The sequence below is a fragment of the Scatophagus argus genome, chromosome 20 (genome assembly GCF_020382885.2).
Source record: "Scatophagus argus isolate fScaArg1 chromosome 20, fScaArg1.pri, whole genome shotgun sequence".
Taxonomy (NCBI): domain Eukaryota; kingdom Metazoa; phylum Chordata; class Actinopteri; family Scatophagidae; genus Scatophagus; species Scatophagus argus.
The window spans coordinates 11,397,121-11,417,005 of NC_058512.1; the positions used below are offsets into that span (position 1 = coordinate 11,397,121).

The 19,885-nt window shown below is 39.5% G+C and overlaps 1 protein-coding gene across 1 annotated transcript in view; it reads left to right on the plus strand.

The window, feature by feature from the left end:
- The first annotated feature begins 12,944 nt into the window (after positions 1–12,944).
- The window catches only part of LOC124051899 (matrix metalloproteinase-17-like), a 67,302-nt gene continuing 60,361 nt past the window's right edge, over positions 12,945–19,885 (plus strand). Inside the window, exon 1 of the mRNA XM_046375680.1 lies at positions 12,945–13,513. Coding sequence (XP_046231636.1) covers positions 13,379–13,513 — 135 coding nt within the window. The 5' untranslated portion in view covers positions 12,945–13,378. The remainder of the gene's footprint in view (positions 13,514–19,885) is intronic.

A 19,885-nucleotide genomic window follows, 5' to 3' on the forward strand; every position in this document is an offset into this window, starting at 1 on the left:
AGCAAAAAGAAATAAGGCTCAGGGTCCTCGGGGTCTTACTTTGAATCTTGTATGTCAGATGTAAAAATCTGTGAATTTCTGTGAGACATCAAATGAAATAAATTCAGGATAGGCTGAACCCACTGCGTAATATGCTTTAAAGTTTAGAAAAAAGACACAATTAGATTCTGTAATAGGAACTTGCATCAGAGAAGCTGCACCTGCACTAGTAATTTAATGTCATGCCTTCCTACTCCATTACCTGACGTTTACGCCCAATTAATGTCTTAATTCAGGCAGTTGGATGTGGACGATCAATGTGCAGGCAAGAGTTCTGCTCACAATCTCTTGGGCTCTCTCTTACATCAACCCTAATACCTTGTTATCTGCATTAAGCCAAGAGCCAGATGAAACTACCATCATATAATTACCATAGGATGAGTCACTAGTCATCTTTCATTTGTAGTCATTGTTGTTCATATAGTTGCCGGTCATAGTACCTTGCGTGTGGGCATTGTGCACTGCTATTGTGTAGGTTACCGGTGAAATAAACACTTCAATATATGAAATAAATAAATGACCTACTTCATCAAGGATCTTATTGTTTTATTATGTTTTTTTTTCTGTGTAGAGCTTTGAGTGCTGTGTTGAGTTATTTTCTTCAGGCTGATGATATTCTCCTGTCTTCTCAGGGGTTGCTTCACAACGATGCTATTTCTGTAGCCTCTGTAACATGGGAGGATGTGGCTAAGGCTCTTAGCACAGAAGAAAATTAGGGAATTTATAGTTTCTGGCCATTGTATGCACTGATTGTGAACAGAATGTTGTAACTGGTCCATGTGGATGATGGTTTCACAATTATGCACATCAAAAAATACTTTTACACTTTTATGCCTCAGTTGCCGTCAGGCAGATGAAGTCACTGTGATGCTGCTCCCAATCCACCAAATGATAGCTATTCCCCAAGGATCTCCAAGAGGCTGCTTCACACTCTAGGGACATGTCAGTATTGTTCACAGAAGCTGTGGACAGTGGGTCTGGGCGCCTCTGTGGAGAATCAGGACCCATTGGAACTGCCAGCAGTGGTCTTGCAACATGAGACAAGGATGGAGACAGGGGTTTGGGTGCAGCCCACACTGCTTTAGTTGGAGTCCACAGAGAACCAGTGGTTTTGGACATCAGGAGCAATACGCCTCACTTGCTCAGAGCCCTTCACTCAGGCCCTTTTTGTTTGCTAAAATAACATGGCTGAAAACATTGCTTTGTCTCTGTCCTCCATGTGAACCCAGAGCTGTTGGAGGCAGAAAATAGGAGGAAAGACACCAGTAGCCACAGACCAGACAATTCAATTGACACAGGTGCCAGCATGACCATGCAGAGTTATACAATGGCTCTTATACACTAAAAATCAATACACAAGCACCAACTGAACTCAAACTTTACTCAGTGCTCAAAACCACCAAAGACAAGGGGTTGTGTCTGTCCATTGTTAATGTTTTTATACTTGGGTTATTTACCCAGCCCAGAGTGGATTATGGTCTGTCAACTGTTATAATCTACACACTTTTGTTTTTTTACTTATACTATATAGACAAAAGTATCCAGACAAACCCCTTTTGAGAGCTGTTTTTCATGGGTTGGGCTTGGCCCCTCACTTCCAGTGAAGGGAAATCCTAATCCTTAATCCTTCAGCATACCAAGACATTTTGGACAATGCTATGCTTCCAACTTTATGGCAACACTTTTGGGAAGGCCCTTTTCTATTCCAGTATGACTGTGCCCCAGTGCACAAAGAAAGGTCCATAAAGACATGGATGGATGAGTTTGGTGTGGAAGAACTTGACTTGCGGACCTCAATCCTGTCGAACATCTTTGGGACTGTCAGCCAGGTTTTCTGGTCCCACATCAGTGCTTGATCTCAATATTGTTCTACAGCATGAGAGGGCAGAAAATCCCACAGAAATATTTTAAATTCTTGTTGAAAGCCTTCCCAGAAGAGCTGAAGCCATTATAGCTGCAAAGCTGTCTGTGTATTTAGAATGCAATGTCGTGAAAGTCCCTGTTGGTGTCATGGTCAGTTGCCCCAGTACTTTTGTCTATATGGTATATATGTCACCATTTGTTACTGTTTAAGAATGTATCTATGCTTTGTGTCATGTTTGGGCATTATTTTTGCTTTATTTTCCTGTTATAAGAACTATCCACACAAGCTGTTTGTATATGCTTATTCAGCAATTATTGATATTCAGAGGAAAGTGAAATAACTGTTGGCATCTGTCGTGAGCAAGCTCTCTATCATCGGAGAGCAGCTTAATGATAGCAGATTTTCGTTAAGTTGTGGGGGACACTAAATCTATTGTGTTTAGATGTAGACCCAAAATAAAAATAGCTGAGAGTTGTTGAGAAAAGAGGTCTTTGTATTCAAGTCTCCATATAATTACTTAAAGAAGATTAATGTAAGAATGAATCCCAAGTCACAGACTAATCTTCCCAATAAGGAATTTTTTTTTCACTGTTGTTCATGTTAATATGAAGGTCAGTCTATAACGCTTTCAATACAGCATGTTTCTCAGAGCAGAACAATATGATGGGTTTGCTTTTTTTTTTGAATATATTCACAACATGTTTGATGCACATGCACAATAAACAAATACACACACAACCCTGCAATGGAAAAAACAAAGAGTTTAGTTCTTAACGTTGGCAGACTTTCAAGTCTTAAAATGTCTTCCATTAGCAACTAATATTAACACAACCTGTGTTCATCATTGTGCCTGTGCCGCACATTATTAATGGTGGGGTTTATAATAATCTCTCTGGCAAGCTTTAGTTTTGTCAATCTGTCTTGTACGGTTTGTTCTCTTATACTGCAGCCAAAAAAGCTACCAGTGAAAGCAGTCCCAAACCTTAATGTTTTAAGGGAAGGTTGTGCAGAGGTGAGATGTTAGTTTAAAATTTTAAATCTGTTCAATGTTGTCTTTATCTTATTACAGCCTACCTCACTATGTCAAGGGACTAATGAAACTGTCACACAGTATTGTAAGAGGCTGTGTCATTACTTGGTTGGGCCTTTCCATGCAGGGAAAGTCTGGGTCTGTTTCAAAAGGTTTACAGGTCTGATAGTCAGATGTTCGCACCTTCCTCCTAATTGTGTTCTATTGTCTGCCTTCATGGCCAAATTTTGTCTGTGTGATCAGAAGCACTTTGGTGTATATAGTCATTTATAAAATTATCATAATAAACAACTGATTAGTGCTAAAGGACAGCTTTTTAAAACCAAGTTTGAGGGTACTTTTTTTCATGAAAAGGTGCTTTCTAATCTTAAAACATATTTATAAAAAGTCTTCGAGACAAGATTTTGGACACATCTTTTAATATCCCTACACACTGAGTGCCTGATGTTTCTTTTAATATCCCTACACACTGAGTGCCTGATGTTTCATTTAGCTTTTAGCTTTTTATTTAGCTTTATAGGGGGCGGCAAGATTTTGGACACATCTTTTAATATCCCTACACACTGAGTGCCTGATGTTTAATTTAGCTTTTAGCTTTTTATTTAGCTTTATAGGGGGCGGCACGGTGGTGCAGTGGTTAGCACTGTCGCCTCATAGCAAGAGGGTTCCAGGTTCGAATCCCGGTCTGGGCCCTTCTATGTGGAGTTTGCATGTTCTCCCTGTGCCTGCGTGGGTTTTCTGGCGACCAGTCCAGGGTGTACCCTGCCTCTCGCCCGTAGTCAGCTGGGATAGGCTCCAGCTCCCCCGCGACCCTGACGGACAAGCGGTATAGAAAATGGATGGATGGATTTAGCTTTATAATTTGTGTCCCTTGTTGGATGAAAAGTAATGACAACCCTGTAAGTCAGAGCAACTGCCTTTTAATAGACCAGCTTATACTTGCACTCATATTTTTTTGGTATTATTTATCAAATGAAAATCGAGGAATTAATCATTTGCGTATTTTGCACATTAACAGAAGGTCAATTAAACAAATATTACAAAAAACCCAGCTGAAAATCTATCCATCCAGTTTCTGTGCCGCTTTATCCATCAGGGTCACAGTGGGGCTTTGTGTATCCCAGCTGAAAACGGGTGAGATCTTGGGTTCACCTTCACCATTCAACCGCAGGACCGACACACAAAGACAGACAATCACACATGCTCAGACACTCACACCTAGAAGCAATGGAGAGTAGCCAGTTAAACTAATGTGCATGTTTTTGGGATTGTGGGAGCAAGCCAGAGTACCTGGAGAAAACGAGTGCAAGCACAGGAAGAACATGTGACCTCTGTACTAAAGGGACCTGGAACCCCCTTGCTGTGAAGTAATCACTGTGCTGTTTGAATGTTTGAAAATAATATTTGCAACACAGCCAGTCTTAAACTACCATTGTATTTTCATTATATTTTTTCTGTACTCATTGCATGAAGTTGTTGAAAACTTTAACACTTTGAGGGTGAGTACCCTATTTCAGCAGGAAACAGAATAAGTTTAATAAAACAAAACTGTTTTAATGATGGTAAAAGGCAGTGATCCTTACACTACTTGGTGACAAATACAGATTCTCATCCTGACAGGTGATGTTGTGGCAGGACGTGTGAGGAGATAATGAAAAGCAGAGTTAACAGGAAAAAGGAGGGCAGTAGAATGACTAGAACATTGCATCCATGATGCATTACTTGGCTACATCCCTTTATGGTGCAGCTCTTTATTATCTGTCAGGGTCACAGCACCATTGAAGTTTGGGGGAGCAGGCTAATACATAAGCTGCAGGTAAATTAGTACCAGAGTCCAATACTTTTATGGCTAAACATAGAAATCCAAGCCTTGTCCTGATCCTGGGACAAACACAAATATTCACTTGTAGAAAGATATCAACAAGTTGTTGCTTTCATGCTGTGTAGACTGCCATTGTGTGCAGCTAAAAGGACATGCATGGGGTCTAAAAAGAAAAATATTACCTCTGGCCATGTGTAGATGAGCCCCAGGCACAGTTTGAGAGAATCTAGGACACAATTCTCACAGAACCTCGGTGCAAGAGGAACCACTGGGATTACTCTCCAGTCTGATTAACATGCATCTTTATTGCACGTACAACCTCCTGGCCTCTCTCATTTCACTGTCCAATATCAGTTGGCTTTTTTTGCACACGTAATGGAACAACATTGAAAGAGAAGGTCGATGTCGAACCTCTGGACATTCATCCTTTTTATAGCAGTAATGTTGCTTGTCTGCATGGAACCATCTTTCAGCTAGGATATCAGATTTCATTAAGCTGTGCTGCAGCTAGGCTCTTACAGATTTAATCGAGAGTCTAATCTTAGTATTGCCACTAATCACATACATCTTGAGATCAATATGCATTTCACACATACAGAACCTCTCATCAGCAAACACTGAGCATAGTGTGTTGCATCTCGTATTAAATCAAGCAATAAGAGAGATCCATGAATTAAACATGACTATCATAGTGGTACAACTGAAACCTCCTCTGTTCTTTTACATCAAATGTAACCTGTGATGAATAATTTATTATAGTGCTATAAATCCACTTCAGAACACTAATTGGATTAATTTGATCATTAATTAAGGGGAGGATGACTGAGGGAACACCCCAGCCGCTATTGTGAACCTCTGTTTTGCAGAGGTTCCACATGATTTTTAGGTCACTCATAAATCTGTCACGACACATTTGGATACGAGGTGGAGATCTCACGTTCTTGTGCACGCACCAGCACACAGCAATGTCACACTAACGTATGACTGATGAGCTCAGCTTTAAATGAAAATGTGGAAAAGAGGAGGGGTACATGGAGTAATTGAAACCAATGTTATTGTCTATTAATGTCTCAACATAGGATCTAACATTGACAAAAGTAAGGAATGAAATTGGCCAAATGGAAGAGATAGATAGATGGATAGATGGATAGTTGGATGGATGGATGGATGGATAGATGGATGGATAGAGAGATAATCAGTGTTAAATTATGATGCTTCAAGTCAAATTATTTGAAACTAATTATATGACTTGTATTCCATTGCTAAAACCTTTTTAAATGGAGGCTTTTATGGTAATAGGAACCCAGGCTGACACATACTGAAGTGGCACTTTTCTACCTCTGCTTTTTCCTACTGTTGTTTATTGCAGTGAAGCACTCATTTGTTTATGCAATTGGTTTTATATCTTGCCTGTCTGAAAAGAGTTATGTAACAGGTTTTTAGCACATCTTTGAAAAGGATGTGGGATTTTTGTTTAATGCAAGATGCCTCCAGACACTTGTTGTGATCTTGAGTGAAGTCACGAGGTGACAAACTGTTCAGAGCCACCTTTTCTACTGCTGACCTTCCTCTGCCGTGCCTCATTAATCATGGAGCACAAACATCAGCACATACCCATAACTTCAGTTTCAACAGCAACATTTTTGAAGGATGTTTTATGAACACAAAAATCAAAATCAGATTAAAAAGAAATCACATTATGACTTTTGTTTTTTTTTATTGTAGTCAATATATAAATCAATAATATAAATATAAAATATAAATCAATTGCATTCTACAATCTGATTGACAACAATTCTCAAAGGTCTATTCCCTGTCTCCCACACAAAGAAAACAGGATTCATGATGAGGTGAAACATTTGTGAAACTGTTTAAAATATGACTTAATTTGTTATTAAAAATTAGTATAGTATATTATAGTAAAAAATACTATAAAGTGAATTATTCATTAAGAAGTGTTTAACATAAAAACAAGTATACATGAAGAGTGTAGTGAGTAGAATAAATGTATTTGGCTACTAAACACTACTGAAATAAAGATGTTCAAACAAATGAAAAGGAATCATGAGCATCATGGAACCTGTAGGCAGAGGAAGTAAACAATTCTTTATTTTTGACGTAAATGTTGATTGCACAGTGTAGAATGCTGTAGAATAATGACACCATCTGCGTTTAGACTGCTTTCCTATAAAAATCATTTTCACTATAAGTTTTGTCTGATTTGCAATCCAGTCTGGTTGTCTTTGGGACAAGATTGCCAATAATAATATCAATGTGATAATACCAATAATACCAAGGGGAAAGAAAGGAAAACATAGATAGGAATATATAGAATAGAAAGGAAACATAATAAATAAATACATAAAGCATAGAAAATAAACCATCTTCACATGTTGTCAGCTATTACCATGTCCTGTCATAGTGGGAGTGAAGTTAAAACTTCAGATATTGAATTTAAAACGAAATTTTTCCAACAAAATTACTTGAACTGACATGGCAACACATCAAAAGACATAACAGCTGTGTGAGCAGGATGTCTATAAGCATGCACGGTGACAGCTTCCTGCTTATGGTGGAGAGCAACAAGAATGTCCCACAGGTTGCCTATTTATACCTTCCCCCTTAAAAAGGAGCCCTTCACAGCTGCGAGTGTAACTGTAGTGAAGTGTTCCCGAGCAGGAGATCAGTTTGGAGGGTGTGCACATGATGTCACTGTACGTGCAGTCACCACAATCAGTGCCCCCAGGGTGGCAAACAGGCCACAAGTCAACATCTGCCATGATGTATTCACACTCAGAAAGAAGTTTTAGTAGAGTGCTGCTGACCAAAGAGATGACGAATATCACGCTTTCTATGGTGCGGTTAGGTTAACTAAACAAAAACGCCTAGATGAATTGTGATAAAATCAAAACATACTTATAAAACTGGCCCCAGAGAACCAGAAGAAGTGAAACCTCAAATACTGATGTTACTTATTTGTCCACAGTGTGTGTGTGTGTGTGTGTGTGTGTGTGAGCACTGCAAGAGTTCAAAATGGAACAAGCATCCCCGAACGCCAGCACTTTACATCCCCCCTACAAACTGGGGCCAATATTTCAATTACACTTTTATTTATGTAAATAAACATTGTTTATTCAGTTGAAAATATCTTATAAAATAGAATTTAACAAAACTAAGTGATTACACCATGCTAACGGCTCACCTGAGGCTGATTGGAATTAGTTCTGCAGATATTTCGTCAAAGTATTTGACAAATTTAAAATTTTGTGCTGAGGATGGAATTACATGAACAGTCACCACTAAAGTGAAATCACCACAGTGACTACAGATCGTCCTGTGAAGAACATTGCTGCCTGCACTAAATTTCATGGCAGTCCATCCACTTCTCTAATTGACAAACATTTCAGTAAAAACCACAAATGTCAACTTCATGTTGGCCACAGATGAAAAGATGACCAAAGTTACTACACTTTGTACTCTGGAGACCATGAATGTCTGTAAAGGCAATACATGCAATGGTTGAGATATTTCAGTGTGGACTAAAGTGGTGGACTCTCTGAACCAACGGCTAACATTACCATCCCTAGAGAAATGCTGCTAGCATACGCACAGACCTTAACATTTTCTTACCAACTGTTGTTTTTTCTACACACATTTTAAAAGACACAATCATATGAATTATGGATTATGTCCTCAAGCGAAGTCTACTCACAGAAAGTGAGCATAAAGACTTGAAAAAGTCGGCGGGAGTGCCCTCATATGCATCCACTGTGGATTTTATGGCGGGGCAGCCCCAAGCTGTCATGGACTTACTAGAACTGTACATCAAAGTCTGTGAGTCTGTGAAAGAAAGACTGAGCAAGAGAGACTTTGAGAGGAAGGAGGGAGACATGTGAAAGTGGAAGGAGATCCATCAGGGGCGGTGACACGTGCACATACATCAGTCAGTTTAATTAATTACAGCTCATCCTTTACCATCATTGATTTTACTTTCCAGAGTGATATTGACAAACATTATTTACAGTAAAGCTCACGCACAGTGGCAGACTAAATAGGGTTTACTAAATTCAAACTTCCCAGGGGTGAGTATTTGTGTTTAAAGAATTTAAGTTTGTGTACTAGGCTATTTGTGCCTAGTGGTGCAGCTCAGGGGAAAGTAAGACTTTTGGGTTAAACGTTGCAAACAGAACTTTTAAGAATCACAAAGAAAGGGAGTGTTTTTCACGTGTCACTGCCTCATCACTCTGGACAAAAGAATAAAGCAGAAGAACATGCTCAAAGAAAATGTGACAAAGTTGATTTTAAGACTTTGGTGAATAAGAACTGGTATTGACTCTGGGACTCCAAAGAGTTTTAAGAGCGGCCTTATTTCCTCTTGCAAAGAAAAATCACTGGATTTTCATCTGTTTTCACAAAATGGAGAGCATGTGGAGGAGAATGCAGATGTACCAATTTTGTAGACTAGTGTCAAATGATCTGATAATTAGGAGACATAATTAGGAGAATATATATATATATATATATATATATATATATATATATATATATATATATATAGCGAGAGAGAGAGATGCCATGTGATGTTGATTCTTGCTTTTGATAATGTATTGTAGCTGGTAATGGTTGTATAAAGGCTATGCTGTCTCTCCACATTAACCTATTATCAAACTGCAGCACACATATAATAAGGACCTTTATCTATATGTATGTTAAACCTCACTATGTTCACATTTAAATGGTAATGGTGTTTCACTTTCTTCCTCAATCAGCAGAAGCACATAGAATAATGGAAAAGATAAGGAAGAAAAAGAAAAGAATAAATGAATGCTGTGTTGACATAGGAATTTATTAGCTGTTTTAAAATATTATTAACAATGATCAAACACTGTCTCCATGTACTTATATAAAAACGTCACGCAATTTCTTAGTGGTACCACATGACATGCAGTGTTAAAGGCAGATATTTGAGAATACTCAGGAAATTAGCATCCTCAGGAAATTACCCTCACCAGTGCGAGAGGTCTGCAGCCAACTTGGCACAAATGTCTCAACAAATATTAAATTGCATGTGTTACAAGAGCAGGCAACAAAATCAATTCAGTCCATGTCCGCACTGGGCAATGGGTTTTCCCATCATTGCACGATCAGACCGAAGAAAATGAGGGAAATTTCTCCAGGAAATAGCTTGCGAAGATAATTAAACACTTTAGGTAAAATATGCAGAGTAGAGTGAGATGAGTAAATGGATGTTTAAACCTTCTGTTAATATAAATCTGGATGACAGAAGCATCTTTCCTTGCCAGCAGACATGCTATGAGACACTGTATTCGAATGCTACAATTATCATAATGTTGTGGCCATACAACAAGTCTGACAGAGTTGAGAAGTTGCAAGCCTTCAGCACTATGGAAGCACGACTTAACGCTACTGAGCAAAAAAACATATTTTCCACGTCTTTCTCCTCTGGACCAGTGATGAACGACTGCTGTAATGGATGTGCATAAGAAATAAAAACTTGAAGTGTGTGTATTTGCGTTGATTCTTACCAAGAACAAGAGCAGGATGAATTCAAAACAAGCACCAGTCGTTCACTTCAGATTTGTCTTCTAACTCTTTTATTTCTTATTTCTTATCAACCAATGACTCAGTATATTAAATGGTTAATATGCTACAGGGGCATGTAGCTCTTATTGTTAGTCATTACAGTATGTTCTTTCATTACCAGGTGAATTTTAACATTATGAAACACCAAAGAAATAAGTACATTAATCTTCTCTCAGAAGGAGAACGCAGAGGGATGATACAATTGTTTCATGTCATAATTATCTCTCAGCTCAGAAAATTGTTTTGTGTGTTCCTCTGATGTTTTCTCAAATACGATGAAAATAGAAGTGTAATGAGGGGTACAAAACAAAACTTCTTTGCATTTCAGAGACATATGCAGTATCTGTACTTCAGTTATTGAGCCTCTGCTTATATATATCTATCTCTCTATATATAGAGAGATAGATATAGATATATATTTAATTGGGTGGAATTTAACTCTTATATTTGGTGCCGTTATTTTAAGTAAAAGTCTGCTTTATTATTACAGTCATTACATCACTTACAGTAGTAGTAGCAGTAGTAACCATTTTCTCAACAATGAGATTTCATCTTAACATGCCCTTAAAGGGCATAAAGATGAAAGATGATGTACATATGAGACTGAACTGAGGTTTGGATGAAAAATAATTGAATGACCTTTTGGAGAGTTTCAGATCTCTCCGATGACACAGTGAAAAAGCAAACAAAGACAGTCAGTTGACTGGAGGCTGTTTTCAGAGTTTGAAGACTAAAAAATGACTTACTCCCCCTTTCTTCATCCCTTGCCATTGCCTTTATACTATACCTTTTTACTTTCAAAACCCAATCTCAGCTTGGACCAGGGCAAATACAAATCTTTTACTAAAGATTAAAAATTACTAAAGACACACTTCCTCACATAAGAAGACATTTTAAAATTACATACTGAAAAGAAAAATAATAATTAAGACTAATTGTGAATACACATTCATAGTGAAGATGTTCTGCCAGAACTGCTGCTGGAGATTTTAACATGTCTTTCTGATATGGGCTACTGTAATTGTGACTCAAGGTGGGGTCATAAAACTTAATTTCATTTACCAGTGGCCATTTTACATGACTGCAGTTTTAAATTGTCCCTTTGATATTATATGTGCATCCACTCTGCACATTTTATTCAATTTACAATGAAGAAAGTAAGACTGACAGTATACTAACATTCTCATGCTGACAGTGTTAACATGCTTATGTTAAGCAATGTTTACCAAGTTCACCATCTCAGTTCAGCTTGCCAGTGAAAAGTACAAAAACACAAACAAAGACATAAAGAAACTGTTATCTGATTGTGGTTGTACATGAGAAATTGGATGAATTAATTAATTCTGAGGGATGCATTGATGTGTGCACTAAATTTCATGACACATACTGCAATGGTAGTAAAGATACACTATAAAGGCAAAAACATTGGTATGGGGCTATTTTTCAATGGTTGGGCTCAGCCCTTCACTTCCAGTGAAGGGAAATCTTATTGCTTCAGTATAACAAGACATTTTGGACAATGCTATGCTTCCAACTTTGTGGCAACACTTTGGGGAAGGCCCTTTTCTATTCCAGCATGACTGTGTCCAAGTGCACAAAACAAAGACCTTAAAGACATGGTTGAATGAGTTTGGTGTGGAAGAACTTGACTGGCCCACATAGAACCCTGACCTCAACCCCATCCAGCACCTCTGGGATGAACTGGAATGGAGATTGCGAGCCAGGCCTTTTCATCCAACATCAGTGCCTGACCTCAGCATTGCTGTACTGCATGAATGGGCAAAATTTCCCACAGAAACACTCCAAAATCTTGTGGAAAGCCTTCCCAGAAGAGTGGAAACTGTTACAGCTGCAAAGCTGTCTGTGTATTTAGAATCTGATGTCATTAATATCCCTGTTGGTGTAATGGTCAGGTGTCCTAATACTTTGGTCTATATAATGGATTTCAGTGAGGACTAATGTGGTAACCAGCAGACATGTGTTAGCATCCCTATAGTGTAAGAATTGCTTAAAACCAGTTTCACAACCTTGAGTAAGATATTTATGTTTATTCTGCTTGCATAGTAAGTTTGTTTAATTGAAGATGTCAGCAGGGGCCCACATTTCATTTTAGCCAACAGCTGTAATCTGGCTATGTGTAGTTGACTCACGTATTTAGACCCCACTGGCACCAAAACCAAGACGTGGATATGATGATGCTGATCAGGGTCAGGCTAGTTCGATTTAGGTAAGCACAGATCCACTTCCCTTCCCTCTATTTTAATAGATAGATTCCATATTAATTTCTTGTAACTTGTGTTTGTGTTATATGACATGTTGGGATAAAGTGAAATTAAAACTCAAACTACTGGTTCAAAACTGTACTCAGTCTAGAGCATGTCAGACCCACACAACACCGGCATATGTCTTGTGTAACGATAACGGAGCAACGCAGACAAATTGTGTTTTGTGTCTTTGGCCTCAACCCTCGAGACTCTCAAATTACGCACGATGCGCGTCATGAATTCAGTAGTGTCCAAATGGGCTAGAAAGGCGCCGAATCCCCCCCACCTTCGCCGTTCTTCCCTCCTCTCCCTCCTCCATCTCAATCCTTCAGGCCAAATACTCATTCACTCTCGCTGTGTGTGCCTCAGCGAGCGGTCTCTGCTGCTGCTGGCCGGGACAAAACCGCACGCAGCTGCTTTCATTCTCCAGTGCTCGAGACCGCGCGATCAGGAGAGGAGCTTGCTTTAAGGATCTCACCTCTGATGGACTTGATATAAGACAAGAATACACATTTCTCTTCTGTCAGTGACCACGTAGCTGATAGTTACAAGTGCCGTGTCGTGGAAAACAAACTTGTACACCCGAAACGTCTTTACAGCCACTGATTTTAATGTGTTTTATGTGTTTGCGCTCAACAGTGAGGTAGACTTATGCAGGCAAATTTTACAGGAGTGTCGGTGTGTGATTTACCCCGTGGATGCGGCTGTTGGTGTCGGTGACTGAGCCCTGCAGGATCAGCCTGTCATAGGGCATCATGACTTCTCTGGTTGTTTACAAGTGGATGAGGAATATTTCTCCGGAGATGCTGCTGTTGGTGCCCATATTGTGGTTTTTACCTCTGATCGGAGCGGCTCCTTCTGTCACTACCGAGCAGCTGGACACGGGGGTGGTAAGTTTTCCACCTTTTCTACATAGGGATAGGAAGTTTTGCTACTTATGAACACTTTTGGACATGGAGGGTGGGACGTTTTCCTCTTGATACCACTACTGGGCATATAGTGTGTGGGGATTTTTTTATATTTTTTTGTTTGGCCTACTTTTGGATGGAGGCAAATACTGTTTCCTACTCGATCTGAATTTTAACATCTCGCAGCAGTCCAGCGGCAGCTTGGTGTCGGTGACTGAAGGTGATGGAATTTTAAATTGAAGCTTGTTCTCCTAGGCAGGAATCGGGATTCGTATAATAACTTGCAATAAGCAGATGAATGTAAATGTAGGCCCTATTTGCCTTGGCGGAATATCGACCTCCTCCACAGCACGCTATACTTTATGTCCTGCACTGATAAATGGCCAACGGGGCTCACTTCCAGCCACAGTCTGTGCTTCCAGCTCACTGACAAACCAAGCCATAAGACGGTTGGTTATTTCGTTTTCTCAGTCATGTCTCTGAAAGACTGCTCTTGTACGTCATCTGACGCCAAGTTTAAGCAATTTCTGGGTTTAAAATAGGGTCATTTAAATGGAGATGTGATGGAGCAGCAGATTCTGCTGTACCTATTAAATAAAACGGGTATTTTTTTTTACTATATGAAGACAAGATATTAACATTTTTATATGTTCATAGTGTGAGCTCTGAATTTAGTAATTTATTTTAGTAGTAGGCCTATGATATTCATTCATATATTGAAATCATTGTTTCCGTGGGTGCTTTATGATAGTTTTGAAACAAATTAGAATCGTGCTAAACCTTCCAATGAACAGAATGAGAGGCACTGAACAGCAGCAGTAGGCTATAACATGAATCGATCAGCGCTTTGAGATGTGAAGGTGTGTTACACTGATGCTTAGTAAATGTGGAGAAAAACTGCAAAGATGAAACATGTCCATTGATACTCAATGTTCTAATTAATCTGTGTATAAATAACACAAACCTAGACTTTTAAATTGCATGCAGTGCAGTGCATAGCCTGGGCCGGAGTCCAATTTTGCAGGCAGGAGATGTGCCAATCCTTTCTATCAACTTTTAGTCATTATTATCAACTTAAGTTTTGACAGTAAAACTACTTGATGTAGGAAGAGATGGTTTGGGTAAAATCAGAAGATTAAGTTATGTTTCTTCTTGTTTCTTCATCTTCTTAAATATGTTATATTTGTTAACTCATGGGTGTGAGTCTAAAAAAGTAATTGCTGACTTTCGATTTTACATGGGACACAAACACTGGCCTGCCATCCATCAGCTCCAGCCTTCACTCGACTTGGACTGTCTTGCACTTTATACTACAGCTGACATGTTTTCTTATGGGTGGTATTTGATTCATGTTTTCCACAGGACTGACGTATTGCCTGCATGCAAAAGTAAACTTTGACATCCAACAGTTTGTCTGTAGATTGAAGCAACTGGGCTGTGATATTATAGCCATTAAAGGTAGCAATTAATTAGGATCTTGTCTCAAGAGTTACTAATTAGCTGATACTTCTTTTATCTGCAACTGCTCTGCTCATCAAACTCCAAATACAAAGCTGTTGTGTAGCTTTAAAGCTCTCACACAACACCGCGTGACAATTAATGTCTACAGGTAAGAGTATCTAAGACCAAGAAGATGAATGGTTGTCTTCTGGTGGAACACATCCACAGGGAGGTGATCTGGAAATAGAAATAACTGAACAGTGTCTTTGATAATAGAGTTCGTCCTCAAGCCTCAGTAGCCAGAAACAAAACAAGAGAAACAATGCAGGACTTGGGGACTTGAGGGTTAAATTCTCTTGCACAGATGGGATTATGGAATCATCTACAAATTTCATCAAGTAATGGTTAGGATGTGCAGACCTACAGGTGTAGAGGACACATCCCTTAGTGAGCAGGCCTGTTGTGCATCAGATTACTGGGTACTTACCTGAAAAAAGGTTTATTGGATTATTGTTCAAAGTAGCTGCTTTAATCTTGTTTTTACACTGCAGATTCAACATGTTGGGTGGTTGGATGAGAGTGATCTGATGTTTAGTCAGCCAATCCTTAAAGCTGCCTTGATACTATTATCCCTTATCAAACTATGTTTGAGTGTGTGAGCAAACACATACACAGCAATGTAGGCAATACTGGAATTCTTTTCCACAGGTTTAGGAATTAGCTCGGTGGTCTGCTAATCAAGAGGACTGGTAGTTAAATCCTCGGCCCCTTGACTCTGCGTTTTTGAAGTATCTTTGGTGTAGATGAAACTTCTTTTGGTGTGCATGTGACTGGTTATTGTTCCTGATGAACACATGGCACCAGTGTATGAGTGGATGAATGCTGGCTCATGTTGTAAGGCCTTTTGAGTAAGTCAGTCAGCCAAAAAAGCATTATATAAATGCAGCTCATTTACAATTTTACATTTATTGTAAGTGCAAAATTCACTGCTGTTTTGTTCCTGGTTTGGTTCACCAACTTTAGAAAATGATCTGTGTTTTTTCCTTGTGAGCTATTCAACTCTACTCATCAGCAGTGTGTCTACTGTGTCTCCACATTTCATTTCATGCCGAACGACTGGTTTATATGAGCTCCTGTGCTGTGCAGCTGCCCGCTATTTCTCTTTATAAACCTACAAATCAAAACAATAAGCCGAAACCAAGGTGATGTCTTCAAATGTCTGGTTGTTCTGTTTATTCGGTTTTTGACCAGCAAGCCAACAAACTCCCCAGATATTGCTTCAACATTTATATAAAAATAAATCCTCACAGTGAAGAAGCTGGAACCAGCAGATGCTTGGCCTTTTGACTTGAAAATGGTTGAAATAGTGAATCGATTATCAGAATAGTTTCTGATTATTCTGGTTTCAGCTCCTGTTAGAAGTGAATTCCTCCAACAGTCATAGTGTACAGTATCCTCTCAACAAAGGCAAAGTACTCAGGTTGTTGGTTTGGTGTTAAAGGGGTTTTGAATGACCAAGGGAGTTGGACAGACAGATGGACAGATGGGCACCCATCCTCACACATACACACATATGCACACACTCCTCCCTTGTGACCATCTGATTGACTTTTAAATAAGACTTCTCCTGCATTGATAAAATTGCTCTCAGCTGTTGAGAGCAGGTGGATAATTGCTTGTTTAGGTTTTGAGAGCGTTTCCCCATCTTGTGTCCCCAGTTGTGTTCATAACTGCTATACATTAGGGACTTGGTCCACAAAAACAACCATCTACTCACAGAACCGTGTCCTGATCTCCAGCTCTAATCCTCCCCAGTTTCATTACACTTCAGAGTCACTGTGCCGCATCACTTGGCTTTTAGTCGAGCTGGAGCGCATAGTGTATCCAGCTCTCTTCGTAGCTTCTGTACACTGTGACCATAATTAACTGAACCACAAATTTGAGCACAGCTCTGAGGAATCTGGTTTGAACTTTTGCTGTTAACTAGCCCAGTATATCACTGCAGAGCACCAATGTGCAATTTCAGCATTTTAGGGAACTACGACATAACAGCTACAATGTAATCTGCAGTATGTTTCCACTCATCATATGATTTTACTCTCAATGGCTGTTTTACTACAGAATGACTGAGCTCTTTAGGGGACAATCTGCCTTTGGAAGCAGTACTCTGCTCGCTTTAGCAGCTATCATAAGATTGAGGTGACTCGATCAGCTGCTGATAAAAGTACTTAAATTGGTATTTAATCTTGTAGAAACTGACCTTGAAGAATGTCTGTGCTGCATTTAATCTCTTCCAATGAGGAAAATTTAATTTCTGTCATTTTTGATGTGTTGTAATAAGTAAAATCAAACAAGTGAGCAGCAGACCCTGTCTGTCTGCTTCTAACTCTTGTTTTACTTTATAATATCTTCAATGAGAATACCATCTGGTCTTGTGGTTGCTGAAAAAAAGAAAAAAAAAGCCTGGCAGACGCCACCCTCCTCCACCTACTTCCACTATTCTCCCTCCTTTCTGCGCCTTGTAATACTGAGTTCTCTTGCAACTAGCCTGCCCGGCACCAGTACCATCACCCCTCATTAGCTCTCTCTTTGCCTCCCATGAGTGTGCATTTCACAAGTTTCATATTCTGTCCTCTCAGTCTCCTTTCCTTCAATTTTCTTCTTCCAATCCAGTTAGGAGGCTTTCTTCTACCAGCACATCATGGTTCTTCTGATTACACCCAGAGGCTCATGGGTAGAGGGGACTCCAAGTGAAAACTGGATGCCATGACAGTTGGGGGAAAGTACAAGGAGGAGGAATTACTGTGCCGAAACAAATAATCAACCAGAGCCAAGAAAGGTCAACACATATGAAGTGAAAAAGGCGAGTGGTAGATGTGAAGTTGTGACTAACATATCTTGAATGCATCAGCATAATGACCCAGGGAAAAGTCTTCACCTTTTGATGTTATACTTTTCAAAGACGCTTTATTTTTAAATGTCTTCAACAGCTATGGCAAAACTTCTCTTAATTGTCATGTGATGCTAGATTTTTAGCACTGCTCTCCCACTTCCATTAAGGTGTTTGACCTTTCTGTTTCTAGCACTGCATCGCAGCGCTTATATGCAGGGCAAGGACACTTTCTGGTTAGGGATGTCAAGTGGGAGATGACTACGCAGTAGGACAGAACACATTATTGTGTAATGATTGACAGAGAGCACAAGAGACAGTGCAGCATGTAACACATTGCACATTCTCTGCTTCTCAGGAAGATGTAGATACTGTGGAAAGCAACCAGTCCTTCAGTTCACTCCTTTCCAATCTGTCATCGCAGCTTTTCTAAGTGTACAAATTCACCAAGAAGTTGCGAGTTCCTGAGGAGATTGTCGAAGTTTATAATATCCACAGGGGCCATTTCAACAAAGGATCACAGGAGCTCTAAAAGTTGATTGGCTGCCAGTGCAGCATGGTGCTGTGAGACCAATGTGCGGCAGCTGCAACATTTTTTGCTTGATGTAGATAAATTTGGGTTAATTCGTGACTTAGAGTTGATACTGTAGACAAGCAAGCCTGCTGGTAAAATATTGTTACTAAAGGTCATAGATTTATAAACACGTGATCGGAATGAAAAATCACTGTCCGTTGCCTTAGTTATGAATCTGGCTAACCTAATACTCTGGGGAAATTTGTTTATGTATTGCATGTGCATTTCAGTGTAATATGCACAGACTAATTAATTATGTCTATCTGCTGTGTTACTTGCATGTAACAGTACAATGATCGAAATTGATTTGTAGAACAATACTTCTGTGACTCGAGAATTCTAACCTGCATCTTATCAGGTTTTTTTTTTTTCTTTTCAATTCAAAAGAAAAGTGTGGATACCTAAAACGTCCATTTGTAGTCACAACACAGCATAGTCTTACCCCTGCTATTATATGTTTGAATTTAGAGCAGTAGTGGGTTTAATACTGTGGGCAAGTGAGTGCTGTTTTCCACAACAGAGCTGCACGCGATATAGTCTTTTCCAATGGCTTGAACTGACTTCATTACTTGAGCAGGCCCACTCTAGGACTCCCCATATAGAAAACCTCAAATCAACTCCATGTGGACAGTTCTATTTTAACTCCAGGAGCCCCGCCTCTCCTTCTTGTCTTCGGCCAGATCAAGGGTTTGGTTGCCATTGCTATTCAAAGGACCGACCAGATCTTGTAATTACAGTGGTTTCTGGTGTTACGCTGGCTTGCATGCTGAAGCCTAAAATAATCCATAGTGCTGCCAGCCAAACTGCCAATAGACTGCTTTAATAGCACGATCAAGAAAACCCGAAAGCAACAAAAAGCAACTCTGAAATTCATTGCAGAAATTGGCAGAATTATAACACATGTGGTTTTGTCTGTCTGTGCATGTGCGTGTCAGTTTCTTATTGTGTGTCACCATAAAATGTGTGTATGCGTGACTGTATGTGTGTGCGTCACTGCCACACTGATGATCTCATTGCTTGTCCCTCATTAGCAATTGTCATTTCTGAACAAGTCAAAGCGAAGCAGTTGGTGAGAGGGAAAAAGGGAAATAGAAATGGATGAGGACGATTGCTTATCATCCATGGACTCAACTTCAAGACTGTTATGTGCTCCTGATCCCATTTCTCTGAAGGTCCAAGTGAAACGAAGGGAATTAGACAGGAGGGGGAGGAAGACCAAGGAAGATTGAGTGGGTGGTAGAGATATGCTACATCTCCATTCAACTATCACTGGCAATTAGACCCACTTTCTCTTAGTCCAGTGTTGATACTCAACTTCCTATCAAGTGAATGTAATGAGCTGCTAACAGTCGGCTGAATTTTAAGTGGTGTTCATGATTGTGTGAACTGCAGTCTGGACTGAGCTTAATATTGCAGTCGGGTTAATGTGAAGAACAGGGCCATGTGCTTC